Genomic DNA, 18,485 nt, shown 5'->3' on the forward strand with positions numbered 1-18,485 from the left:
TTGTCTTAGTTTGGTGGACGAATTAGATACAGGCCCAGAGATCAGTTAGCAGCCCTTGAATCAGTGCCATAGAGAAGGGAATAGAGTGTGGGTTCAAAGGAGGGTGAATCTGGAGGACTTGGTCAGTGCTGGTTTGGGAGGCGAGTCATAGAAGTTTGGGTAACTGGGTTTCTGGCTGGGGTTGTTAGGGATGAGATGGGGAGCAGGGTGAGGTAGGAAGGGTGTGGACTCTGTGTGCTCATGGGACTTCCAAGTGGAGCCATCTAGGCAAGACGGTGGATATGTGGAGAGAGGCCCAGGCCGGGTTGGAGATGGAATCACCAGCTCATGCTGCGGGCTTGAAACCATATGTTTGGATGAGGTCACCATGGAATCGCAACCGGGTGTGAAGAATAGCAGCCTGGGATGGCTGTTGGGGCCACAGCAACATTTAAACGAATGAGAAGGAAGAAAGTTCACCATGCACAAAAGAATAGTGATATTTTGCACTCCAACTAAGTTAAAGATTTTCAGGATTGAAAAAATGTTTGGCGTCTTAGCACCACAGTTATTTTGAGTGTGCATTTAAAATGCATCGCTGTGTTCTTCGAAGACATTTTTTTTTCCCCCAGCATGGTTTTAGAATGTGTATTCAACCTACCCTTCCCTAAGAAGCTTAAAGATTAGACTTAATGAGTAGTAAGAATGGTGGAGTCTGAGAAGTCCAACCCATTGAGATGAAGAAAAGAGATTCTTCACAAATATGTCGTTATGCTGTCCATTCCTTTTACAAATATTCTGAAGGGCTTGCTCTGAGCAAGTACTATGAAATCTTTAGGTCATTCTGCCTTTCCCTGAAAATGTACAGTGTTAGAATGTTCACTGTTGGGTTCTTAAATTAATATTTTGCATTGAAAAAAAGATATACCATCGGTTTAGCTTTTCTTAATTGCTTATTGCCAGTGTCTGTGACAAGACCTCAGTGCTTTGGGTTCCTGATCATTTCCTTTTCTAAATAATAATACTTCATACTCATGTGGCACTTAATGAAAAATTTCCCAGTGTTTTCGCCAGTATTTTATAATTTGATTTTCCTAATAAATAGCTGAGAAAGGTTGGACAGGCATTATTCCCACTTTCCAGATATGGAAACAGGCTCAGTGAGTAAGTTCATAATTAAGGAAGTGGGTGAGCCAAAGTTTTCCTGTAGTCATGGGACCATAATTTCATTGCTCTTTCCATGAAAAGAGATGTGTTACTTAAAGCTTATATGTTAGCAATTGGGTAAAAGCAAATGAATAGGGAGAAAAAAAATGCCCTATGTTTTTCAGAACGATTTTTCATTACTATCATCATTGGTTAATAATATGTTGAGTGGTCGGGGGGTATGTGATGCTATAGTAACTGTAGGTTTTATAGTTTTAGTTCAGACACGTATATATATGTATTTTAAATCATAAGTTTGTAGCAGATTGACAGATGTGTTTTCTTGTCTTTTCATTTTCGTTTAATCTGTGTCATGGCCCACTGGTTCACTAACAGGTGCATGTCTTCTGTTAACATGGAACATTGGAAATATTTAATTTCCCTTTTGGTATATTCAAGAACTTCTGCCTTTCCAGTGGAAAAGTGGAGCCGCCAGTACCCTGTGAGGAAGCGTGGCTTACATGTGACCTGATGACTTTGAGCCTTCTGGCTCACATGGGGCAGGATAACCTCGTCGGTCGTCGGCAACATCCTGCCTTGCTCAGGGAGTGGGCTTGGCTTCCCTCTCCATTAGGCACACTGCCCAGGGCCCAACTGCTTTCAGGGGCCCGTGAAAACAATACATATTTTTTTAAATCAGAAAAACAAAATAAACTTTTAGGTCAAAGAAAAGGTGTTAATATACAATAGTTATATATTCATCTTTACGTCAGTGCAGTTGTTAAGTATGATTTTTAGTTAGTTTTTTTTTTTCTTGTGGAGGGAAGGGCCCATCGAAGGCAAAAGTCCCCAGGGCCTGTGAAAGTCAGAAGGCAGCCGTGAGGGCGCGTAGGGTCCTGAGGGACACATGTGGTCTGCTCTGGACTCTGTTCTTCTCTCCGTCTCTTCCTAACCTATTTGTTCTGTTTATCAATTGATCGATGATTGATTCATTCCTCCTAAGAACTATGTGTGTGTGAACAATACTTCAGGAAAATGAGCGGTACGTGCGTGCGTGCGCGTGCACGCACACACACACACTCACACACACACACACGCACGACTGAGGTGAAATGTATACAGGCTAAGGACAGGGTGCCTGGGTTTGTTTCAGTTTCCATCTCTGAGCAGGATCTCCTGTATGCCCGACCCATTCCTGCCTGCTATGCCTCTTAGAATTTAGAACGTGCTTTTAAGAAATAATAGCCTCTGGTTAATTAAAAAAAACAATAATAATAGCCAAAACATTTAGAGCATTGCTGTATCGTTATCTTCTTTTTGTTGCCTCTCCGTCTTCTAAAGGACTTTAAAAATATGTAATGAAAAGGTTTTAAAATAAGACTTTCTGAAACAATAACTCATAAACCCTATCTACTGAGGACAAACAGTGGGACACTGGTCTCAAATTCAAGAACAAAGTGTATGTTGTCTGAGAAGGTGGAACTTGATAGGTGACAAAAGTTATTTTCAGGGAATATGGGCTGTTTTTTCTACTTTTTAAAAATCCTCTGCTTAAAATTCTATTCTCATTTTATTACCCGTATAATAGAACGGAGGTACTCTGTCCAGAAAACCCCACGATTTTTCTTCTGCTTCTGCTCTAGAGTGTTTACAGCCTGCTTCTCAGATGTGCCAAAGTAGTAAGAAATGACTACAATTTCAGCCTTGAAGGCCCCTTATTTCAAACAGAAAGTTCAGATATTTGAAATTAAATTCATTTAGCAAATTTATAATCACCAAGTGCATAAATATATTTCGAAGTTTACCATACCAAAGATAATATTTTTTTTATTGTACACATTATTATATTTTTAAACTAATCTTATTCTCATGAAGCTAGGGTGTATACACTAAGACATTTTCAATTCTCATTGCTTGCTCTTTGCCTGGCCTTTGCTACTCTTTCTTATTTGCATTCTAGGAAGTGATTTGTCAGGCAGGGTTTGTACTTTTAATTTTAAAGTAAGAAATGACTTTTAAAATTTGAGAAAAATATGAACCTTTTTTATATGATTGAAAATTAATAATCACTTTTAGAGTACACTTTCTTATTGTCTTCGCATAACCTGTAAAGCACTCCAAAAGTGCTTGGTTTTGCATTATTGTAAAAATTCTGTTTGTTGTAAAAGTGGGTTTTTTGGGCTTCCTATGATGCCTGATTCATTAACTTTACTTCTTGTTTTTTCAAAGGATCACAATCACATTGGTTAAAGATCATTTCAGTTTCATTTTAGTGCATTTATTTCTCTTGGCTCTTTCAATCCTGACTTACAATTCTGAAACACACTTCTTTGTTTATGATGCCCTTACAGGAATTTGTAAGTGTCTGGGTTCGAGATCCTAGGATTCAGAAAGAGGACTTTTGGCATTCTTATATTGACTATGAGATATGTATTCATGTAAGTATGCAATCAGTAGTTATAGAAATTATACTAATTTTTAGTGGCATATGTTTGATGGGATACTGTGATATACTTAAAATCGAAATTTGTAATGTTTTCTTAATTCAAAGAATTGAATTTTTAATGATTACAACTAATGCTTGTGTCTTAATGGAAGTAGTAAGATGGTTTCTGAAGTTGAAACATTACTGACTTGAATTCCTTGTTGTACCTGTGTTAATATTTTAATGTTTATTGCCTTAATGTATAAAGATGTGACTATGTCTAAAATTCACAGTTAAAGAATATTTATACCTCATTAATAGTATTTCTTTATGACCTTAATAGCATATTTCTAGGTAACATATTACTTGATAAATCTTAAATTTGAGAGGATATAGAGTTTTCTGGAGAAGAGCTATGCAGTGTTTTATAAGTAGAATAAGAAAGTAGAAAATGAATATGTGCAATTATTTAATAAATCATAAATAACATAAATAAATAACTAGAAATTAGGTACTTTATTTGGAAATAATACTATATCATAATCTCTTGAACAGTGTCATGTGCTCTGTGTAGTGTGCGGCCTTCTATGATCATGTTGAACAAGGGTCAGCAAACTTTTTCTGTAAAAGACCAGGTAGTAAATGTCTTTGGCTCTGTGGGCCATAGAGTCTTTCTCAAAACTACTCAGTTCAACTCTTGTAGGTGAAAGCAGCCATAAAACAATACATAAATGAAAGAGCGTAATTGTGTTCCAATAAAACTTTATTTGTGCAAACAAATGGTGGGCCGTATTTGGCCCACACGTTAGTTTTTTGGCCCTGATCATGAAGATAGTCACTTTTCCCATCTGATTTCATCCAGACTTTTTTGGGAACATAGAAGCAGGCTCAGGTTTTATCTGTGATGGCAGAGCACAAGTGAAGTAAAATTTACCCGCCTTTAATCTTCCCATTGTAAGTAGCTAAATTGGTGTATTATTGGACACCAGATCACCAGCCATAAAGCTTTTACTTTTTTCTTCTTTCTTCCTTTTTTTCTTTCAAGTTTCCCAATTTAGAAAATAAACAAAGTAAAAAATCAGAACTGCTTTTTTGATGATTGTATTAAGGCCATTGCCAGGGTATGCCTTGTGTTTTGATTTTGTTTTGGTTTTATTCATGAGGTCATACCAGATGTGCATTCTGTGTCGAAAATTATAACACGAGTATATAAAGCTAAGCATTTGAAAGTGAAATGAAATTCCTTAGTTGCCGTTTAACTTTCTCAAAAAAGTTTGTGAGTTATTCCTACATATATTATGGTATATAAATAGCATGATATGAACTTAGAAATGTCCATCTTGAGCCAGAAACGATGGTTTCCACAAGTATTTGGTGGTGTTTTGGCAGTTAAATGCTAATAAATTGACAATGACTGAATCTTTTTGGCTTGGTAGATAGCAGAAACAAGCAAGTGGATTTAGAGGAACCAATAAATTCGTGATCTAGGTGTAGTCTGTTTCTGAAGAGGCTTCCACCTGTTGTTCTATAATTAGGAATGGATGGGGGCCTGGAGAGTTCCAGTTAGCCTCCCTTGGATGCTATATCCATAGAGCAGGTAGAGGAGCTGCTGTTTAACCCATTTAAATTAACCGCAAGGGAAATGTTATCAGGTGACTCTGAAATCTTTGCATTTACTTGTGACTTTAAACTAGTGGACTGTAGAGGTGGGACCCTCATATGTCCTCTCCTGAACTTGTCCTGCATGTGAAAGACTTATAAATAGACCTTTGTCTGGTGTGGGCACCAGATGGATCTCTAGCTATCGACATCCCCGATGATATTCCGAGTAGAGAAATAAATGAAAGGGAGTTGACACAGACCCATGCTGTACCTGAGGCATTGGAGTCCCTAGAGTGGCCTGGTGTTCTCTGGGGAGGCAGCATTGAGAGGCTTCCTGCCCAAGCCTTGTTAGGACACTAATTCTGGCGTAAACGGCCTGCTATCTTAGTCCCCAAGGATCACATTAGAGCGAGGCCCTGGTGTGCTTTGAAATCCACACACAGAATGTTATTGTGCCATAAACTCCATCCAGCACATTTTGCTGCCAAAACGTCAAAGGTGATGGGATCTAAGACCATGAGCTACTTTGAGGGCAAGTCTCTTAACCTCTCCTCACCCTGAGGTTTTCTGAGGGATACTAGGAGCTGTACCATACACTTTGTGGAACAGTTTAAGAACTAATGCACATAATCACTTATATTTCCCAAGGAAAACAACTGCTGAGTGCTTATTAAATCGTAGAATAATAATTTTTGAAATAATATCAGTCTTGGGGGTAAAAGTTTCTTACTTGGCAATGTAAAGACTGTGAAATAGAAATTTGAAATAAATTTAGAGAATAGAGATCTTCTTACAAAACTAATAGACAAATATTTGCTAGTCTCTTGTGTTAAGCAAAGGAGAAGCATTGCCATTTTGCTTAGGATGGGGACTCTGTAGGTGACTTTTTCCAATGTCTGCCTTAGGGTAGCTGGAAGGAAACCAACATCTAGTAACTAATAATGTTAATAGATAACATCTGCCAGGTGCTTCTTATCAGTCTTCACAACCATCTTGTGAAATAGGTAGGTACCATTTCATCCCCATTTTACCATTCAGGAAGCTGGAGTTTAAGTGACTTGTCCTATAACAGAGTGAGGACTGGAATTTGGGTCCCCCATGCGGATACCCTGTCCCATCCTCTCTAATTCGATCACACTCCCATTGCATGTCTGGGAGAGAAGAGAAGCGTTGTTCTCTTATTTAAAAGTGATTTCAGGATTCCTGGTGATTTGTGTGACCTGTAGTGATGGCCTATCAAGGAATGATGTCCCTAATCCCCAAAGGCTTCTCCACTTAACAGGGATAGATGGAAAGTGTTAAAATGCAGCGGATGACTCTGAGTTCTTATTGGTCATTTATGCTTCAGGATTTGTTCAGTTTTTATGATTTGTCTTTGAAAGCGGTGCTAATAGGTGAGCAGGAGGCTATGTCAGGACTTAGGGAATGCCAGGTCATGCCTTGCCCCAGGACGGCACTGCTCGTTTGTCATCCCAGCTGTCATCGGAACTGTTATATTGGTGGATTATGTGTAAGATTTGAGTCTGGCATAAATACAAATATATTTTTGTTTTTTTTAGTCCTATTTAAAAAAATTAGGGGGGGCACATAGTGAGTTATAGATATAAGGAAAGCATTTTTTCCTCAAATGAGGCTTATATTTTTCTTTAAACAGACCAATAGCATGTGTTTTACGATGAAAACATCCTGTGTACGAAGAAGATTTAGAGAATTCGTGTGGCTGAGGCAGAGACTCCAGAGTAATGCACTGCTGATGTAAGTGATTTAAAGAGTGATTTATTATATTCAGTATTTAGAAATTTGATATGCATAAGATTTATAGGAATATAAATTATGAAGTATTCTATAGGTATTCTTCTTGATTGCAGTATATAGCTTTAGTTAATTTTGTGGCTACAGCATCTTAATTCAAAATTTATCACTTGAATTCCAACTTTTATGAGTATGGACCATGAAAGACCTCAAAAATGTTTAAAGATGGGTTTTTCTTTAAGTTAACTTTCTCATACCCTTATTATATAACTATTTATGTAATATATAATTATTGTGTGATAGTTATCATGCGTAATTTGCTTTCACTTTGAGAGATTTCTGTAACTAAACCACCTCGATTCGATGATCACAAAAATTATTTTCTTTCTCCTAAGACAACTGCCGGAACTTCCATCGAAAAACCTCTTTTTCAACATGAACAATCGCCAGCACGTAGACCAACGGCGTCAGGGTTTGGAAGATTTCCTCAGAAAGTAAGTGTGCGGAAACTCTCGGGGCCTCACAGGAGATGTGAGAAAAGTGTTTGCAAGAGTCGAGTGTTCGTGATCAGGTGGGGGAGAACATAACTGTCTCTGAAATGCTAATGATGTGCTCTGGAGAGCGGCTCTGTAGTTCATTTTCTATATTAGAGCACCATCTTGTGGCTAACATCATATGGCGCATATTTGGGACCAAATCTAGGAAGAAAACAATGAACTAATTGAGTCAGATAATAAAGACGTGGCCTCTTAAGCTGTAAAGCAGAGCCAAATGACTTGGGAGTTTAGCTGACAAAAGTAAAATATGCCAGGAAACAGATGTGCCTTATTAAAAAGGCACTTCTTAAGAACTGTCTTTATGTACAACATTTAGGATCGACAGATGCAAATCAGCTCTGCAATGGGCTGCTAATATCCTCTGGGCTCCTCTCAATGAAGAGTTTACTCTTTGGAGGGAATGTTTATAAGGGAGCATTTATTGGTGTTTGATAGTCTCTGTGGGTTGTTGACTCTGGATTACTCGGTAAAGGTAGGTCCTACAGTTACATGATGTGAATTCACACTACTATAATTTCTCTTTTGTCCCCCACTCTGGAATGCTGGGATGCTCATCCTGTGGGACAGCACATTGGTTTGCACAGAGACTCTGAGGCTGGACTGCCTGAGTTTAAATTCTGGTTCTGCTACTTATTAGCTGGGGGTTTGGGCAAGTCTTTTACCTCCTCTGTGCATGTGTTTTCCCATCTGTAAAATGGAGTTAATAATAGTCCCTACTTTATAAAGTTGTTGAGAGGATTAAATGAGTTAACAAAGGTAAAGCACTCACAACAGTCTGGCACATAATGCGTGATTTCTAAGTATTGTCATTATTTGTTTAAATGCACTTAGAAATGAAATAGCTTTGAGCTAATTTTTCTAACTTCCTTATTTTCTTATTTAATTTTTCTAGAGAAGAAAATAGTGTGAGTCATATGACTACTAGTTAGTGCCAGATCCCAGTCATCTGAACTCTCTTTTTCTCCTAGCTTTAAGATCTGAAGTAATCTCATTTTGAGTTTACTACCTGGACCGTAGAGCTAGCCTGAAATAATATACTGCCTTCTCTCCATATGGCTCACTCATCAAGGGTTTGGTTATTAAGTATGCACATGAATATTAATATTTATTTCTATTAAATTGATCTACTGCCTTTCCTGCGAAGGGGTCAAGGAGATGTACAGAAAATCCAAGATTATAATTGAGGGAGGGCCAGAAAAGAAAAAGAAGCCAGAGGAATAAAGATGACACAAGGCCAGAGTGAGAGAGGAACTGAGCCACGTCCTGGGAAAGCATTGCTGTGGTAGTCCCTTGGGTGTCAGAGGCGTGACAGAACAAAGGCCTGGTCAAGTTTTTTCTGCCCTTTTGGAGACAGCTTCGATTTTCATTGTCGTGTGAATGAGACCCAGGTGGCTGATGGCCTCTCCCTTAAGATGTGGTCCCTGCAGTCCGAATTTGCGGTGTGGCCTATTGGTCCAGATGCTGCTTTCGGATGCTGCAGACTGGCCATTGCCAGTGAGGCCTGGATAGGGACAGCCAAATCCCGCAGTCTCCATCAGCACTGAGGAGCTGCCTGTCTTACATAGAGAGGTCTCCTTGTTTGACATCAAAGGAGAGTATGTATCTCTGTATTTATGTTGTTAGTTAAGCGCAGGACATGTTTTCGACCAGGAATTACTTTGCTGTTTTAAACATCACCTTTCCTTCCTACAAAATGAATGACTCGAGTGTCATTCGGACACAGTGGGGTTATGCTTGCACTTGGTTATTTTTTGCATACTGTGTCACTGAATCTGCTGACTGAATTTGACGCAGACATCGTAGTGGAAAGTGTCCTGGATCAAGAACTCGGGGAGCTGGGTTCCAGGTCTCCCATGAATCTTGGCTTCTGATTTTTTTTCTTGGAAAAGTCACTTAATTCTTTTGAGCCTTGGTTTGCTATTAAGAGCATGATAATGTTACCTATGCGTCGCCGACCTTCACCGAGTGGTTGTGTTGTTCAAAGGCAAATCTATTAGGTGACTGCGCTGGGCCAGGCCGGGTACCGGGGAAACAGGACTGTACAAAATGGACACAAATCCTTATCGTCTTGCAGTTTCCATTCTAGTGGAGAAGCATTAAGTATATATCAGGGGCTGGCTAGATTCATTCAAGTTGGGTCTGGGTTTTCATCCAGAAGTCAAGTCATAGAAGAGATACTAAGTTCCCTTGTCATGTGACTTGTTCCACTGACTACGTGAACTTGGTCTCCAAGCTGATGGTGCGTCCGTGTGCTTTGGACCCGAAGGAAGCGCATGGTTGGATTCAGGCTTGGCCTGAAGATGAGCTGAAGGCTGTGCTCCCTCCTCTCTGAGGATCCCGAGGCGTGGCTCTCCTGTTCTTTGTCCCATTTGTGGAGAAGTAGCAGCCTTCCATGTCTTTGCCCTGGTGTCCCCCCAGCTCAGGCCCACTTTGGGAAACTGGATGCAACGAACAACTTGCCCATCTAGGGACTGCGTCCTGACCCCGGCTTGACATCCCCTGAGGTCCCATCGGTGAGCCATTACATAGGGCCACCATCAGTAGCCTGTACCTTGTTTGTTTGTAGAACACTTTACACACTTGAGAGGGAAGACACCACAGCATTAAATACAAACTATGCTTGTGTGGCAGGTTTTTAGCATGTGTTTTAAAAATTCTGGATTTTATGTGAAGTTTTGAAGTTATGAAACGAGAGCACTTGATATGTTCAAACCCTTTGAAACCAAAATGCTGCTGTCTCTAGGCATATGTGTGTGTATGTAATATAAATATAACATTTTAAAAAATTTTAAGGTCATTTGTGAAATAATATATATTTAATAGCAAAGTATATATCCAAGCCAGTCTTCATGGAGGAATTAGAAAGTCATTCCTTTGACTAAGTGCCAAAAAGAATAATTTGTACCATTTATTGAACACTTGCTATATATTTAGCTTTTTACATGTTTTATCTCAATACCTGCAATAATATCAGGAGTTGGGTATCATCTCAATTTTATAGACAAAGAAATTGTAGAAAAGGTAGAGGCACTTTATTAATCCCAGGAACTAGTAAGTTTATGATTAGCTGAACTCTGTGATTGACATTTATTATTTTTTTTTAGAGTTAACGGGAACGTTTATTAGAAAAGGGGCAACACTACACAGACAGAATGTGGTCTCCTCTCAGAGGCAGAGAGTGAGAGAAACCCTAGGACATTTTGAAAACATATTCATTTTTCCTTTTTCTTGGCTACACTCTCCCTATTGGATCTTTCCCCTAAATTATAAATATAATTAATTTACAGATTAATTATAAATTGTAAGTCACTTCTATTAGTGGTTAGGGAAAAAGCAAGTTATGGACTAAAATTATACACTCTTCGTAAAACTCCAACTATGAAAATGGCATTCCTCCTAATTTTTTACATTTGATTGATATCACAAATGGGAGCCAGCTTTCTCTCCTTTAATTAATTCATCCCATCGATATAACTACATTTACCATACAATGTAGACTTTTGTATTACAGTTCTGCATATCTTAACAATTTAAAGAATGTTATTTATTTATTTATTTTTACAAAGGATACCATGAAAACACTACAGCTAGTTACACACACACACACACACACACACACACACACACACACAATTTTTGTCTTTGTGTTCAATAGAGGGCACCACAGCACAGTTCATGAATGTCTTCAGTGAAGATTTGTAGGTTTTATTTTTTTCTCATGGTACGAGGTAAACAAGCTGAATTACATTTTTTTCCTACATCAAATTGCTAACCTTTCACATGCTATACAGATGTGTATATATGTCACTGTACCGGGTACAGTAGAGCCGAGTGTCCTTGGTTAGCATTAAATGTTTTTGCATAGCTATATATTGTTCTCAACTGAACCAATATATAATACACCTAATAAAATCATGTTGAGGAAAACCAGATTTTCAACTGTATCCAATTCAAGCGGAAAAACAGGTTTTGCTTTGTTTAAAGTTGTTACGGGGAAAGGAATAACTTTTGACTCATATTGTAAATATCTTTTCACAAATTCCTTTAAAATCCTAGAGGCTGTTTTCCTTTTACAAAGGCTTGAAAATTGTATACATCTATTTTTATGGAGGCTTATAAAGATGACATTTTATTGACTGTTTTACAAAGTACTCTTTATATTAAGTTTGAAGTTGATTTACTGCTATTAGGTTTGTGGAAAATGTGGCACAAATATGACTAAGGTAAAAATAGAATTTAATATTATGATGATGGCAGTTGCAGCACTGATAAATATTAAACTAGCTAATACTTAAAATGAACTAGTTGAGCTCCCTGATTCCGATGGGAAAATACTCTCCAGATTTTGTATTTTTAATTTTGAAATGAAATATCTGACTAAAAATAAAAATCAAATACATTAAAAATTAATTTTGCTTATTTAAAACTCATGCCAATGAAGAATGGTGGCATAAATTTAGCCAGCGAGACCGAGGGAATTCAAAAAACCAGAACCGTGCCTAAGCAGATGTACCGTTTTTCAACTCCAGGCCTGTGTGGGTCGTCAGACGTTCCTGCCCCAGACACACCTTTCTCCGGCTTCAGAATTGTGGGCTGGGTGTGCCCAGCTCCCTCTCGCTTTTCACCTGCGTGTCCTCCAGATGGCAGTATTAAGCAGAAAAGAAAACATGGGGAAATAATGAGTCTAATGTACAGTAAAATTGGAAATTGAATTATAGCTCAAGAAAAAAAGACAGTAGCCTTGAGGTCCCGATCAGCCTGGACTCTGATCACTTTTGTTTGCTGTACCCATGTGTTAGGTTACTAGCAAGTTAATAACCGTGCGTGAGCAGTTCAAGGCTCAGAAGAATTGCTTTAGACATGAAATAAAGCTAAAATGAATTTGTGTCCAATATCATTGGCATTAGTGCTCATTACTTTTGTGGTGTAATGCCTTGAACCATCTAAAATCAATTTTAAAGATTACCCATTATTTTATAAAGAAAATAAAACACATTTCCAACAGAAACAAAGCTGTAAGTATAATCCTATGAACAGTTACTTATACCATGGCTGGCAGGAAACCACTGGCAGAAGGACACAGGAAACACTCCGTTCAAACTTCACAGTGAATGCAAGTTAATATTAATGGGTCGTTGCCACATAAATCTTCTCTTGATTTGAAGTATTTAAAACAAGAGTGGTAAACATTCATAAATGCAGAAAATTAATCTCAAAGAGTAGTAATAGGGGTGTACTTCTTGTATTTGGTAACTTAATCTTTACCATGTGACATGGTCATCTAGGATAACCCAGGGCAGGTGACAAAGAGGGAAAGGAAGTATTCAGAAGTTTTGCTTGAGATTTTGCCTTTTATAAAGCACAAAGGTTTTTCTTTTTTTTTTGTAAGCCAGTAAAGAATATTTTCTCAAACTACATTTGTAAGCCTACTGAAGCTAGATTTGGGTATGGATACTGCATTTTTAGACGTTTGCCTTTTTGAAAAAAAAAAAATAATTATTTTGAAGAAAAGGAAATATTCTAATGACCTCGGATTTTAAGTAAATTGAGATGAATGGCCAGAAGAGATTTACTTTTCTAATTGTTAAAAAATGCAGAATATAAGGTAAGGTTCATTTGGTCTGAAGTACATAATCTATTTTTCATAACTTTCTTGATGAAAAATCCCATGTTGGGCAAAATTATACTTGGGTTTTAGAGTTTTAGCTTTTCCCCTCCCTATATCTGGTCTTAGTATCTTGTTCTATCATTATTTAACTACAAATAGTAACTATATTTCATACAAAAATGTTAAAAAGATAAAAAGTTTTTATATGTAAATATAAGGGTGTAATTTGACTTAATTTCCTGTTCTAAGACATGCATTTCAGAAAAAAACACATTCACTAATAACATGAATTTGAGCATGTGCAGATTTTGTTTCAGGGTAGTTTTTACTCCTTCCTGTAGTTCTGAGGCACTAGTTGAAATCTCTACTGTGTGTAAACTTTGATCTCGAATGTGGGAAGGCTAGTATGTACTTATTACAAAATTATCCTATTTTAATTATATATATGGTAAAACTGGCTGGAAGCCGTTTTATTTGGCGGCTCGTTTTAACAACATAGAATTACGCAGTGCCACTGAAGATTTTGGAGAAATTTCTAGTTAATCTTAGGTATTCAAAAAAAGCCACCTCTCAGCTGAGCCCTTGTAAACTTGTACATAAATGTACTTGTAACGTTTTTTTTCAATAAAGAAATGCATTGACTTTTTAATAGAATTTTTAATAGTAGTTGAAAGTTTTTGATGTTTCCTGACAGCCTAGCCAATAAAGATCACAGAATTGACATGCTGGTTGGCAGTCAATTTTTTTTTTTTAAGTAGAATAAATTTCTATGACTACATAAGCAAAATATTTCCATAATTAATCCACATGGCCATAACAGATGGTTAAATCGAAGAAATGTCCTTGAAGTTATTCTTTTAACAGATGTTCTTAACTATTAGCTTCATGTTTTTACTCACCTAAATTTCCAAATAATTGAATAAAAGTTAACATATGCTTTCATCTCTTTAATAGGCAGAGTCCATAATTGATGCAAAGTTTGCCATAGTAGACAAATTACTTCGGTGGCACATTTCTACTGTTTTTCTCTCTTCTACCCTATAATTTTGTCCATCTCTGTTCACTGATTATTTGTTTTTCTTTTACGTAGGGTCCTACAGAATGCACTTCTGCTTTCAGATAGCCGCCTTCACCTCTTCTTACAGAGCCATCTGAATTCAGAGGACATCGAGGCATGCGTTTCTGGGCAGACTAAGTACTCCGTAGAAGAAGCAATTCACAAGTTTGCCTTGATGAACAGACGTTTCCCTGAAGAAGATGAAGAAGGAAAAAAAGAAAATGACATAGATTATGATTCAGAAAGGTATTTCCTTGCGTTACGATTTAATATATGTGTATTTATATAACACATAGTGCGCATATACATGTGTATGGATACATACATACATTTCACTTTTTGTTGATGTAATACTAAGATAATGAAAAAATTAATTGACTGAGATTTTATTGAGCTGTGACAGCTCATCATAGTAGTCTTCACACACACCTCCACACTGAATTAATGAATGCAGTAGAAATTCAATTATCTGCATTCTGATTATGTGACTTTCATTTAGTCAGACTTGAATTATTCGCGTTTAAATTATCTAGCTAAAAAAATATCCAACTGCACTCCAAATGGCTAATTAAAAGTCCAAATTTCCTGTCTCTCTTTGTGACTGGAGATAATTAAAGTTCTCCTCTGTTACTCAGGCTTTGAGTGTGTTGTGAAAACCAATTTCCTCTTTTTATTATTTTCCCCCTCTCTTCTTTTCCAGTTCATCCTCCGGGTTTGGACATAGTAGTGATGACAGCAGTTCACATGGATGTAAAATGAGCACAGCTCCGCAGGAATCCTGAAAAATAATTCTAATGTTACCATCTTAGGAATAGCAAATTATGTCCAGTCATAGAGAAGAAAGCTTGCTAATGATGTATTCTTACCTAAAGCTCACTGTCATGATATTAGGTATTTAAATTCTTCAAGATGTTGTTGGGTTGTTTATTAGTGATATTTTTATGTTGTCTTATTTTGTCTAACTTTCTGTAAAAAGCTAAAAGCCTGTGAATGCAACACCCTCCTGTATAGGCAAACATTATGGTAAAATAAGACCCTGCCCTCAAATGAAATGATTTGTATGTTTAAAAAGACTTCATTGGTTTTTTTGATTTTGAAAGACAGGTAAATAGGTAGCAGTTAAAATCCAGATAGAGCATTCTTTCTGGTATCATTTGGGGCAGTGTTACCGTAAACACAGCATGTATGAGCTTAACCACTATGAAGACTGACAGCGTGGACTAGACTGCCTCGTTCAGCCATGCAGCTGATATTACATGGGTACCTCCTCTGCACTGAGAAAACACTGCTTTTTGGGGTGTTTGACTGAAATATTTTAAGAATGTTTAACCTTTCCATCATTCTATTTCACACTTAGATGGGAAATGTATCTTATGAATAGAGATATATTAAAATAATGTTTACATCTTAGAAAACAACAGGACTAGTGCTAGTAATTTTGCTTATATTTGCAATACACAGATTCAGGAATACAGTTTCGTTGTCCAAAATCAGCTTCAACACATGGTTCCTGGAAATAAATCATTTGTTTTCATTATCACTGTGTAATTAGAATTATAGGTTAATGATTTATTTTCTGACTAAATGTGCCATTTCTTATCACTAGATAACTTTCAGTATCGGTGGTTGTTACTTAGCTTTAAGTTAGAAGTAGGATTTTACAAAAATTAATAAATTCAATTTTACCAATAAGTATTCCCATAATTTAGAAAAGGATATCAACTTGCTAATTTCAGAATTAATTATTCATCTTTTTAAAAAGCCCTTTCTTTTCAGGCATCTGCCAGAGAATTGTTATAATTTAACAAAATCTTTTTTTTTAGTGGCCCACAGAGAAAGTATCTTAGATAAACTACATTGCACTTCAAATTTGAGATGAAACAGTGTTTTCTTGAGATAATTATCCAAGTTTCTGTCTTGTCGAATGGTATAAAATATCTCTAAAAGGGAGATATTTTTACATAACTGGAAAAACTTGTTGCTTTAATTAAATATTACCTTACCTCATTTTATTTTAACTAGTTTAAAAGTTATTGTATTATTGAAAAGTCTTTGAAATGCTTGTAACTAAGAAACAACAAAAAAAATTTTAATTTAGGGTAAGAATGATTTCCATAATTTTTCCTTCTTGTTTTTTGTTTGGTTTAAAATATTATTGAACTTTTGTAAGTATTTTGACTTAATGTACATTGGGTCTTATTACTCTATCATCTAGGACTCATTTTAATATAGGAAAAAAAAGAGATTTGGTAGTTTCTTTTTATCTCACTGTAAAGTTTTGCCATCTAGTCATTTAAGAGCGATCTCCAGCTCCTCGGCAATATATATTTGAATTTCACATTTCTGTTTTTCAGCAGTTTTGAAAAGCATGAAATATGCCACCAATTGTCATATTATTTTTAGATGATGTAACAAGCCATCAAAATGGGTGTGAAGTAATGCTTAATACTGTGGTATGTAAACTTTATGAGATCATTGTTTTCACATTAAACATGGAAAAAAATCAACTTTAATTTGTTGGATCACTTATTTTATACGAGAATATAGTTCTTAGACCCAAAATCAGTGTGTTTTGAATGATCGATAATTTTAAGGAAGAACGTAGGTAAAATTTCCTTTAATATTCACTCTAGTTGTATACGTTTGAGGCTTTTAGCCTGTGTTTGGTTGTTTTGATATCTAAATACTGGCTTGTTAAAACTGATATCCAGTAGCTGAGATATTTAGATGAATTTCAGCCCCCAGTAGCTTTCTTGCTTTGTTCAAATCTCTTATTTTTCTCTGGCATATTTTTATAAAGCTTTCTTTAGGTAAAGAAAATAATTACTTAAGTCACTAAATAGAATAGATGTTTCTTTAAAACTATTTTTAATGTAACAAATTTAAAGAATTCTAATCCTGAATGTTTTAGGATTTATATACATCAAAACTGTATATCCCTGGCTAATTCTAAAAGTGTGAACTATTCACCTATAAAGCCAGTTTATGTGTTTTGTTTGAGAGCTGGTTTTTTATATAACCCAAAGGTGTCAACGACGAAAGTCAACAACCTGTTACTTAGGGCTTCTTTTAAAGTCACACTTGGAAAGTGATTTAAATTCTAGTTAAAATTCAAGTTTTAAAAATTACTAAGGAAAATCAGTAATGTTTATCTTTAACTAGTTATGTCCCTTAAGATATTAAGTATCTTGCAGGAGCTTTTCAAACCTAGTTCACATTTTATTGAATAATTACATATAAACAAATGATATGTAATAACTTTAACATTTCTTTTATGGCTACTAAGAATTTAAACAAATTCATTTAGCCTAGCTACAATTACTACTTATACCCAACAGTAAATTGAATGTTGTTTTGAACTTAATTTGTTTTTTCGTTTTTTTTTTGATGCCTTAAGGATTCATCATTATTGAACTATTGTGGTACAAATAAGGTTTTTAGTATTTCAGCTATAAAGGAAGACTCTTTTTCACAAAAGGCCTCTAAAATTTTAAGACAAAAATAACAAAACAAAAGCTTATTCTGTTTCTAAATAGTTTTCCTCTTAATATTTAAATTACTTAGTTGGCATGAATACAATGCAGCATCCTTTCAGTGGAGGAAACTATTTTAATACAATTTTCTGCTTTGGACTATAGACCTTTTGTTACTTTATTACATATAAACATTTTCAAATATAAAATGCTGTCTGAAATTAGTTATTGCAATTGACATTCAAAGCATAGATAACAATTTTCTTTGCAAATAAAGGTTAAAAGAGATTAATACATTTTAGTAGAGTGGAGTTCAAAAATTTTAGAAGGATGTAAATAAACAACAATTTCTTTAAAATTTGAAATATTTACAAAGGATTTTGGCTCTATTCTTTGCCATATGCATCTCAGAAACAAGTCACCATTGTCCCTTTAAGTCAATCACACAACCAACTGCTCTTCACTCTTGCTGGAAACTTTTCTAGATCATTGTTATGAATAGTGCATTGGACACTAATTATTTTTCAGCTGTGCAAACTCGTAGTTAATGACCCTTTCCTCTTTTTTCAAAATTCCAGACTTCTTTTCAACAGATATAGAGGAAAAGAGAAAAAAAAAATAAGTTACAAATTCCTGCAATCTGATTTAAAGACACTATGAACATGACTTATGCTAAAGAGGAAAATACCCTTTCTCTCCCGACGAGAAGTGTAGATTCATCCAAAACCCCACACCGCTTGTCTTTGCTGCTAGAGGCACAGCACGGGCATAACTTGTGGTTGTGTTTTTGCTAGTTTCTTACCTCTGGGCCTTCTTTATAGCTTTGCCCCCCACCCCACTGGCGGCGGCGCTCCCGCGGCTGCCCCCTCGGCCGCCTGTTGGCTGC

General features: G+C 36.2%; 1 protein-coding gene across 2 annotated transcripts in view; it reads left to right on the top strand.

The window, feature by feature from the left end:
- The window catches only part of SNX10 (sorting nexin 10), a 55,373-nt gene extending 38,740 nt beyond the window's left edge, over positions 1-16,633 (top strand). For both annotated transcript variants that reach the window (XM_015589527.2, XM_006912013.3), the window contains exons 3-7: positions 3,477-3,563; positions 6,807-6,907; positions 7,300-7,398; positions 14,160-14,372; positions 14,827-16,633. In XM_015589527.2, coding sequence (XP_015445013.1) covers positions 3,477-3,563; positions 6,807-6,907; positions 7,300-7,398; positions 14,160-14,372; positions 14,827-14,908 — 582 coding nt within the window. In that variant the 3' untranslated portion in view covers positions 14,909-16,633. The remainder of the gene's footprint in view (positions 1-3,476; positions 3,564-6,806; positions 6,908-7,299; positions 7,399-14,159; positions 14,373-14,826) is intronic.
- Positions 16,634-18,485: the final 1,852 nt, after the last annotated feature.

This window comes from Pteropus alecto, unplaced genomic scaffold (genome assembly GCF_000325575.1).
Source record: "Pteropus alecto unplaced genomic scaffold, ASM32557v1 scaffold21, whole genome shotgun sequence".
Classification (NCBI taxonomy): Eukaryota; Metazoa; Chordata; class Mammalia; order Chiroptera; family Pteropodidae; genus Pteropus; species Pteropus alecto.